General features: G+C 27.7%; 1 protein-coding gene across 5 annotated transcripts in view; it reads left to right on the top strand.

The window, feature by feature from the left end:
* Positions 1–11,065, top strand: part of LOC117174739 (octopamine receptor beta-2R) — a 212,992-nt gene that overhangs the window by 195,782 nt on the left and 6,145 nt on the right. For 3 of the 5 annotated variants that reach the window (XM_033364077.1, XM_033364076.1, XM_033364073.1), the window contains one exon: positions 7,240–8,634. In XM_033364077.1, the coding sequence (XP_033219968.1) occupies positions 7,379–8,634 (1,256 nt within the window). In that variant the 5' untranslated portion in view covers positions 7,240–7,378. Of the gene's footprint in view, positions 1–6,761; positions 7,006–7,239; positions 8,668–11,065 lie in introns of all 5 variants that reach the window. The other 2 variants (XM_033364074.1, XM_033364075.1) reach the window with 2 other exon arrangements.

Raw genomic sequence — 11,065 nt, 5'->3', positions numbered from 1 at the left:
TGATTTACAAAAAAAGTTCTATGGTTCAAAAAAAAATTTTGTTCAATAGAAAAAAGAGGTTGGTAATGTAGGAATTCCACTGTGTCGCATGCCCTTAACAATTATGGAAAGAATAAAAAATAAAATACGCAGAAAATTCATCAAGAAAGATGAGGAATTGTGTGGATGTCGGAAATGCGAGAAATTCTCATTAGAAGAGATGCGTGGCACTGACACTGAGCTTGATCTTGAATACTTGAAGTTGACGCGACCTTGGCCAGTTGGGTGTGGCAGGAATGGGGAAAATAAATTCGACTCACATTCGCGTAATTGCGTACGATTCGCACAGTCATTCCTATCCTATCCCGACGTGACTGGATTTCTAGATGCCACGAATTTTCGATCCAACTTATGTTTACCCATGAAAAATTACCCATCCCATCCGCTTCGACTCTTCCTTTTTCAACTTTGCCCCTTTGCCCTTCTAAAGTCCTCTCAACCTTGAGCAGATTCCTCAATTGCTCAAAATTCCAGAGAAATTTTATTATCGTTTTACGGAGGTCAGCACGAAGGTCTGAGGAAAGCGCAACCCTCCTAAGGCCATTAACAAGGATTCAGAATTGAGAAAAATAAAACTATGAAGGGTAACTCTTGGGAATAATGAATAGTAAAACCGCATGGACAAGCATGAAGGCTTGAAAAAAAACTCTTTGCTTTTTATTTATCGTTTGTTCATAACTACAAAGTCAAGGAAAGTTGAAAGCTTTCGAAAAATTGCAGATTCCTAATATTACTCTGCAAGAAGGAAATTATAAACAATAATAAATTGTTTAAACACATTTTTTGTTTACTTATAATAATTATTCCTTCAGTTAATCTAAATATTTTTAAAAAGTTGCAGAAGAAACAGAAACTTCTTAGCAATAATCTAAAAGATGATAGTTCCAAACAATAATAAATTGTTTAAACAATTATTTTGGTTTACTTGGATGATTTATTACGTCATTCTCGTGAGTTGTTAGAATTGTAAGAAAAATCTCAACTTTATAGCTTTATTGTAAGAGAATATGGTTTTTAATAATAATGCATTGTTTAAACAATAATTTTTCTTAATTTGTATTAACTGCCACCTTATTCTAAGTATAAATGAAAAAAATTCGGAAGAATTTATTGGTTATTTGGATGATTTCTTATGTCACTTTCAGCAAACTTTTAAAAATTGCAGAAAAAACAAAACTTTGTAGCATTATTGTAAGAAAATATTGTTATCAATATTAATTGAATACCGCAGAAAAAACCGCAACTTTAGAGCATTATTTCAAGAGTTTATTGTTTTAAATAATAATATATAAAAAAAATAATAAATAAGTTAAATTTTATTGATTATTACCTCACTTTAAAGTATAATAAAAAGTGAATAAATTTAAATTAATCATTACTTTACTGTAACTAAAAAGTTGAGAATAGGTTAAAAATTTAAGAAAAAACGTATTTTTCTTGCATTAATTAAAGAGAATATTGTTAAGAATAATAATTGATTGTTTACACAATTTTTTTTTTAATTTTCATGATTTCCTATATCACTGTTAGAAAAATTTTTAAAATTTCAGAAAAAAAACTTGATAACATTATTGTAAGAAAATATTGTTAGAAATAATAATTAATTATTTAAACAATTCTTTTTCTCAACTTGGATTAATGTTTACCTCCCCCCAAGTGAAAATTTGGATATTGCAGAAAAACCGCAACTTTAGAGTATTATTTTAAGAGACTATTGTTTTAAGTAATAATAATAAATAAAAAATAAGAATAATTTAGTTAAATTTGATCAATTATTACCTCACTTTAAGTGAAAAGTTAGCAACACGTTGGAAATTTCAGAAAAAACGAACTTTCTCTAATACTTCTGCAGAAGATAGTTAGAACCAATAATAAATTATTTAAACAAATACTTTATTAACTTGAATTCAGTATTACTTTACTGTAACTAAAAAGTTGAGCATGTGTTAAAAATTTCAGAAAAAACACAATTTTCATGCATTAATTCAAGAGAATATTATTAATAATAATAATAATTAGTTGCTTAAACAATTTTTGTTCGTTAATTTTTATGATTTCCTATATCACTTTTAGAAAAATGTTAAAAATTGCAGAAAAAAAACTTGATAGCATTATTGTAAGAAAATATTGTTAGAAATAATAATTAATTATTTAAACAATTACTTTTTTCAACTTGGATTAATGTTTACCTCCCCCTAAGTGAAAATTTGGACCTTGCAGAAAAACCGCAACTTTAAAGTATTATTTTAAGAGACTATTGTTTTAAATAATAATAATAAATAAAATAATAATAATTTAGTTAAATTTTATCAATTATTATTATTACAGTAATGGATTGTTAAAAATGGTTAAAAATAATAATAAATTGTTTAAACAATCATTTTTGCTAAATTTAATTAATTAGTAAGTTTTTATAATTAAAATTTTGAAAAGAATTTAAAATTTAGAAGAAAAAAACAGTTCTGTCTGGCATTATTTGAAGATCATATTATTATAAATAATAATAAATTGCTATTACATTTGCTGAAAAATTTAAATGATTGTTTCCTTAATCTAACTGAAAAATTGAGCACAACTTAAAAAATTAAAAGAAACCGCGACTTTCTGTATTTATTTTGAAAACAATTGTTATAAACAATACTAAATTGTTTAAACAATTTCTCTAAACTTCTAAATATTAGTATGGAGTGATATTTTATGAATTAAAAATAATTTTTTTAAACAAACCCTAAAAAGTAAAAAGAAAAACTGGCATTTGGAAACGAAATGTAGAAGAACAACTAAATAACCTAATAATTATAAACTTCACCGAAATTTAGAAAATTAATTTGTTTCTTATTAGAAAGGAATCTTAAACTTTATGGATTAGTTGTTACTCGCTAATATTAATTAAAAATAAAAATAAATTCAACTAAATACTTATTCTAAATAATTTATTAATAACAATATATAAACAATTTAATAGAAACTTCAATGTTTCTCTTGTACTGAATATTTCGAGTGAAACAATTTTTCAACATTCCCTTTCAGGTGATGCAAGCAGGTTTCCTTTGAATTATAAAAATCGTAGTCACACTCGCTTTCTTGAATATTCACGTGCATTATTCAACGCTGCAGACACATATTCAAGACCACACCATTTTCACCGTACAACCGTTCCTTGGCTGACTAAAAGCAGTATTTACTACTGCGTTGAACCCTTTATATGTAAAATCTCCTTCCTACCTTCGCTTCGTATCGAGTTATGTTTACCTTACTCTCACTGATTTGATTTCTTTAGTTTTTTTTTCCAAAGAAAACAAAAATATGAAAATCACTAAAAAATAATTTCATCGGGAAAATAGAAATAGCTGTGTGAAAAATTAAGCAGTATGATACAGTATGATAAATTATTATGAAGTATGATTCATCAGTTTACATTATTATAAAGTATGATATATTATGATGCCCTATTATGTATTATGATACATTTTGATATATTATGATACTCTATTGTGTACTATGATACATTATGATACATTATGATACCATAGTGGGTACTGTGATACAGTATAATAAATTAGGTTTTTTTGTCACCTATTATTAATTTTCTCACCATTTGTCACCTTTTTCTCCTATTTTGGGGGTTTTCACATTTTGACACCTTTTTTCAATCGAAAAAGTAAGATTTTATTCAAAATTACAACTTACACACCAAATACAGTTTTTATTACACTTTCCTAATTGACGAATCTTGAACCAAATGATCGATTTTTCAAACGGAGGAGATTAAAATTCAACCAGGAATAGTTGCATTTTCAAACCTAATTTTTAATTTTTATTTTGAAAATGTGAATATTCTACAAGCCAGTTTAATTTAAAAGCAAAGATGACAAATTTTCAATTAAAAATATGACTTTTCTAACAAATGAGGATTTTTACACCAAAAGGATTTATTTTCTATCGAAAAATACAAGTCTTCAATAGATCAATTAAAATCTTGATGAAAAAGATTACTTTTTTAAAAAAATAGTCGAATTTTCAACCAAATAGTAGAATTTCTAACCAAGAGATGAATTTTTGGTCAAAATGTGATTTTTTTTAGCAAATAGTTGAATTTGCCACCCAAGAAGACGATTTTTCAAATAAAAGAGAAATTTCAATCCAAAAAGGATGAACTTTCGGCTAAAATATGTCTTTTTAACAAAATAGTTGAATTCAGATTAATTCTGAAACAGAAATATGATACTTTTTTTTTGTTTTTGATCGAACGAACTAACTTTCACTCAAAAAAGATAAATTTTCAACCGAAAAATATTAATTTTCTGCAAAGGTATAAATTGTTTTTCCAAAACCATGACTTTCACAAAAAAATCGTTGAATTTGCACAAAAAGTTTGCTTTTTAAGTAAAAGAGATTATTTATTTAACAAAAATACAATAATAGACTTTTTAAATAAAAGGAATTAGTTTTTAATCGAAAAAGATTAATTTTCAATAAAAAATATGAATTTTTTACAAAAGTATCAATTTTCGACCAAAAACGATGAATTTTTAACCAAACAATATAATTATTCGACCAGAAACGATTACTTTTTAACAAAAGACTTTAATTTTTAACAAAATAATGAAACATTTTACTAAATAGTAGAATTTGTAACCAAAAAGTAGAATTTTGAAAAAAAATTATTCATTAAAAATTCCACTACTTGGTTGAAAGTTGGACGCATTTTTTCAAATTTCATCTTTTTTTGTTAAAGATTTATAATTTTAGTTGTAACTTTATTTTTCGGTTAAAAAGAAAATTAAAAATTCTTTTTTTTATGAAAAATTGTTTGTTTTTTTAACTGCAAATTCAAATATTTTGTTAAAAAAGTAAATTGATTAATTGTAAATAAATTTTTTTTTGTTATTTTATTTTTCCGTTTTCAAAGTTAAACTTTTTTATAAAGAATTAGGCCTTATGCCTTGAAAATTCAACAAAATATTTGTTGTTTCTAATTAAAATTTTGTTGTGGAAATATCAGCTATAACATTTTTTGATCAACATTATTATTTTTGTTGAAAATTTAACAATTTGGTTAACATTATTTTTCATTATTGACTGAAAAATTTTTCTTGGTAGAAAATTCATTTTTTGGGTAGAAACTTCACCTATTTTTAAGTTTTCGGTTATAAATGCAACTTCTTAGTTAAAAATTTATTTATTTTTGTTGAGGATTAGACTACTTTATTAAAAATTTAAAAATTTGGTATAAAATTGAAATATTTGGAACAAAATTAAACTTTTTTTTGTAGAAAACTCGTTTTTATTGCTTTTTTTAAAATTATTTTTTTTTTTATAAAAATTCATCAATCTAATTTTTTGGTTAAAAATGGAACTTTTATTGTTCAAAAATGCAGATTATATATCTCTTCTTTTAAAAATGTAGCTATTTGGTAATGGATTTAACTAAGAGGTAAAAAATTGAATGTACTTTCTGGGTAGCGATTTTAATCAAAGAAAAAAATTTCCGGTCATCTTTCGGCTTACAACAAATTACAAATTGTTTGTTTGTCTGATTTAAAATTTTTTATCACCTATTTTCCACCTATTTTAGAAAAAAATGTTATCATTTTTGATGAAAATTGGTACTGTGATTTCTGAGTATGTTACAGTATAATATCGTATTATATAGTATAATGCAATATAATACCGTATTATACAGTATGAGTATACGCTATGATGATATATTGTTAATGATATATAAGTATGACATATTTCTATACAATATGATACAACATGATACATTAGGATACATTATTATAGATTATGATACATTATAATACATTAAGATACCGTACATTACACTATGATACATCAAAATATCCCATTGTGAACTATGATACATTATGGTACACGATGGCTTACTATTATCTAACAAGATATAACATGATACAGTATGATACAATATGACACCACATAACGCTGTACACTACAGTATGATATGTTTTGAAGTACTATGATACATAATAATGAATAATTATGCAATATGATATGATACAGTAAAATACCGTATGATATACCATGATAAAGTATAATATAGTATAATACAGTATGATACATTGTAACACTATAATATACTATGATAGAACATAATTTTTTATAATAGCGCACGATACAGTATGGTACAGTATGACAGCGTATAATACAGTATGATAAAATATAATACCGTATAATATAGATTAATACAATATGATTATATATAATACAGTATGCTACATTTCTATACAACATTATACACTATGATATAGTATGAATGATAGTCTTATGGTATGATTTGGTATGATACCTTGAGTTAAAGTATCATACATTGTGATTTCGCGTGACATCGTATGATGCACTATGATACGTTTCGATTCAGTTAAATATTCGATATTACAATATAATACAGTTTAATACAGTATTATACTATAATATGTTATTATAATTTTAAAATATTTAAATAATATTAGATGAAGGATATACTTCTCAAACTAAAATGAGTTTCTGAGTTCTATTCTACTCGTTTTGCTTGATTGCTGAAACATATGGATAAATTTCAGAAAGTAGCATTCACCCTGGTTTCATTTTCCCTGGCCCTGACACTTAATTCATAGTCTCACCTTACTCCTTGTCCCTTCTATTATACTCTTGCACATACTTATACTTATCATCCCTATTTTCCCTCTTTCTAACACTAGCCTATTTTTTATTATACCCAGAAGGGGAGCAACCCTACATGATGAATGAAAACGGATATATACCCGGATATATACCCGGATATACGCCCGGATATAAAGAAAACTTATCAGACATAGTTTACCAGAGACTTTCAGAAAAATTGCCATGACCTCAATTAAATGAGTGGCTAAGGAGACATAAACAGATTTCCAAGGGTGGTGAATAGACGATAAAATAATCTGCATTGATGTCGGCTTTTTGGAATGGAGTAATATAAATGAAAGAGTGAGAAAATTTTTATTCGTTGCCGATAATGAGCGAATTATTCGTTAGGGTTCATAAATGGAATTTATTTAGAAAGATCATACTAAAGAAACGTACTAACCAATATTTTTTAATAGCCTCTTTCACAATTTTTGTTTCATTAGTGAATTATAAATTTGTATGAAAAAATTTAGTGAAGAGATTACCATTAAACAATATCGAATAATGCCTGACCAATTCTCTTTTTTGTTTCAGATCCTCTCTCTCCAGGATCAGTCAATCTCTCAGCTTCAAGAATCTCTCATCTTCCGAACATGAAATCCTCAATAGTTCGTCAGAGTTCGTCAGTAACTTAACTCTCAAATCCAAAACTCAAGCAAGATTAGAAAATCAAATGATGTCAACCAGTCCGGTGCCTTCTGTCTCCTTGATCATCAGCATGGCTCTTCCAGACAGATTCTCAACTTTAGACCCCGGCAGAAACACAACAAACACCAACAACAATACAAACAGCAACAACAACAGCAGCAGCAACAGATTAGACGAAATAGAACTAGAAGAAGTGGATCTGCCAATCGCAATCCTGAAAGGCTGCATCCTCGGTTCAATAATCCTTTCCGCAATTTTTGGAAACCTCCTGGTGATGGTCTCAGTAATGAGGCACCGAAAACTGCGGATAATAACAAACTATTTTGTTGTCTCATTAGCATTGGCTGACATGCTAGTAGCAATGTTTGCAATGACTTTCAACACCAGTGTTCAAGTAACCGGCAGATGGCTGTTTGGCTACTTCATGTGTGATGTTTGGAACTCTTTAGATGTCTACTTCAGTACGAGTTCAATCCTTCATCTGATGTGCATTTCAGTTGATCGTTACTATGCAATAGTGAAACCACTAAAGTACCCAATCAACATGACGAAAAGAGTAGTTGCTTACATGCTGCTAGCCTGCTGGCTTTCACCAGCAATCATATCATTTGTTCCAATCTTCAATGAATGGTACACCACCACCGAAAATTCAGCTTTCCGTCATCAGCATCCGGACAGGTGTGAATTCAAGGTCAACAAGGGCTATGCGATTTTATCATCAAGCATATCCTTCTGGATTCCTTGTACAATCATGTGCTTGACTTATTTGGCTATTTTTAAGGAAGCCAATCGTCAGGAGAAACAGATGCACAGCCGCATGGGAAATGCGATGCTGTTGAGTCATCGACCAAGCAAGGATTTAAACAATGGTGAAATTAATAGTGGGGGATCTTCGAAAACGTTGACGTTAAACGAGATCAGTACGGATCATCTTCATACTCCGACGAAGGATAAAAATATGATGAAGATGAAGCGCGAACATAAAGCGGCGAGGACTCTTGGCATTATTATGGGGACTTTTATACTTTGCTGGCTACCATTTTTCTTGTGGTATGTCAGCACGAGTTTGTGTGGGGATGCTTGTGAAACGCCGAATGTTGTCATTGGGTTGCTTTTCTGGATTGGGTACACGAACTCTGCACTCAATCCGCTGATTTATGCGTACTTTAATCGGGACTTCCGGGAGGCGTTTAGGAATACCCTCCAATGCGCTTTTTGTTCATTGTGCAGGAATGAACCTTCGGATTTAGAGGCTCTTGACTTCAGAAGGCCGTCGTTAAGGTACGATTTGATCTGAGACGCTCTTCTTTGTAGGTATGCATGAATTCAGTTATTTTTTCAAAGCCTAACAAAATAGCATAATTAATTGCTAGCTTCTAGTTTTTCCATTAGGAAAACAAGATTTTTTTTAAAAACAAAACACAAACTTCGAATAACAATTAACTTCTTGAAAGTTCTTAAACACTTGAATTCGAGCTAAAATTAGCATCTGATATCTGGGAACGGGGAAATAAGTATTATTAGTTTTTTTAGAAGTGGGTCAAAATATCTCAAGTGTGCCACTTTTGAATCGACAGTTCTATTTTTAATCAATTTATACAGTTTTCGATTCGTTTTTGTATCAAAATAACTCCCCTAAAATATTTTTACAACAAATTCGTTTTTTTGAAGTTAGTAACAATCAAAGTTCTTGATAATATTTTTTCAAAAATGGATTACTCGCGAACGGTTAATCGAAATTCAATAATTGAGTTATGAACATTTTTTTACGAAGTATACTTTAAGCTAAAAAATTTTTCGGTAGTAAAAAACATGTTTTATTGATAAAATAATCGTTTGTTTTGAACAATTGAAAATTAATTAAACTTTTCCGCCTGTAAAAGAATTCTTCCGTGGTCCAATAGATTCCACAATCTCTTCCAAAAATTTTAGAGAAATGAAAAATTTCATTTTGAAGTATTTGAAAAGTTATTGATTTGTTGTGATCGCCCTCCGACACGAATTTTCAAATAAAATGATGAATGTTGATAAAAAATTGAATTTTTAATCAAGTGGTGTAACCTTCTACCAACTATTGTCAATTTTTTAATCAAAAAGATGAATTTTTAACAAAATAGATCCATTTTCAACTAAAAAAATCGATTTTAAACCAAAAGTTGATTGCTTAAGTTTTTAGTTAAAAATATTAATTTAAGAAAATAATATTATCAAAATAGTTCATTTTTCCACAAAATAGATGATTTTTTAGTGAAAAGAATAAAGCTACATAAAAAAAATGATTTTTTAATTATGTGGATCAAATTTTAGCCCAGAAATAGAGGAATAATTGGAGGATAAATTATATTTAATCAAATTAACTAAAATGCTAAATGTTTATAAAATAATACGTATTTGACGTTCCCGGTGCTCGTCAATAACAGAAAAATGGTTGAAATCGCCTAAATTTGATAGAGTAACATTAGCTTAAGAAGTTTCAATATTATATATTGAGCAACAAAATATTTTATAAACAAATTATTTGTTGAAAAAATATTTCCTACGATTTTCTATAATACAAGTTTTTTCATGTTATATTGCAAGAAATCTGAATAGAAACAGTATCGCATTAAAAACTTTTTGCTTAAGATAATAATTCTTTACATTGTAAACAAATTTTATGAACAAATGCAGTAATCAGGTATTTTCTTACATAAAATTGTTTTTTTTTCGATATTCATTTTTATAAATTAGGAGCTTAAAAAAAATGTCCATTAAGAACTGCCCCAATAATGCATTTGTTTATTAAATTTGTTTAAAAAAATCAGAAAATTGATCAAAAAATTATGAATTTTACTGAAGTTATCATGAACTTCCCAATTAAAAAAGCTGAACTAGAAAAAAAAACAGTTTTTCTGTAAATAAATACCTGAATAATGAATTTGCTGATTAAATTTGTTTAAAGAAATAATAAGATTTATTAAGTTATTATGATTTTTGCTGAAATTGCCATAAAGTTCCCAATCGAAAAAACTGGCATTGAAAAAACCGAATTTCTCTGCCGACAAATGCCCGAACAATGCATTTGTTTATTAAATTTGTTAAAAAAATCACGAGAAAATTAACAAATTATGAATGTTGCTAACATTATCACAAAAATCCTATTTAAAAAAAATCTACATCGGAAAAAACGACTAGTTCCGTCGAAAAATGCCTGATTACTGCATTTGTACATTAACTTTGTTTATAATAGAAACAATTATAATCATAAAAGAGTTTTTTTTATATAATATTGTTTCCATTCAAATTTCTTGCAATATAACTTGAAAAATCGTGTATTTATGAAAAATCGTAGAAAAAGTTAGAACAACAAATAATTTGTTGTTAAACATTTTTTTTTTGTAAATTGTCTAATAGTGGAATATCTTTAAATAATGTTACTTTAGACAACAAAAGCGATTTCAACCATTTTTCTGTCATTAACGAGCACCGGGAACGTTAAATAGAACAAATGGCCATTTTTCTCGTCATATTTGTTTATTTATAAAAAAATTGAAAACCTAATTAAAAAATCAGGGTTGAGAACTCTCTTAGAAATCTTATTAGATTTCTTTTTTGAAACTTTTTGTCCGAAAGCGGTCGATATTTGTGGGCTGTAAGTTATTTTGAACCAAAAAAGTCATTTTTCGCCCACTGCGCGGCCCACCTTTAGGTAAAAAACCAAAAACTTATATAT

This window comes from Belonocnema kinseyi, chromosome 6 (assembly GCF_010883055.1).
Source record: "Belonocnema kinseyi isolate 2016_QV_RU_SX_M_011 chromosome 6, B_treatae_v1, whole genome shotgun sequence".
In the NCBI taxonomy this organism is placed as follows: Eukaryota; Metazoa; Arthropoda; class Insecta; order Hymenoptera; family Cynipidae; genus Belonocnema; species Belonocnema kinseyi.
Note: the sequence above shows the minus strand (reverse complement) of the source record. Positions and strands in the feature narration are given on the sequence as shown.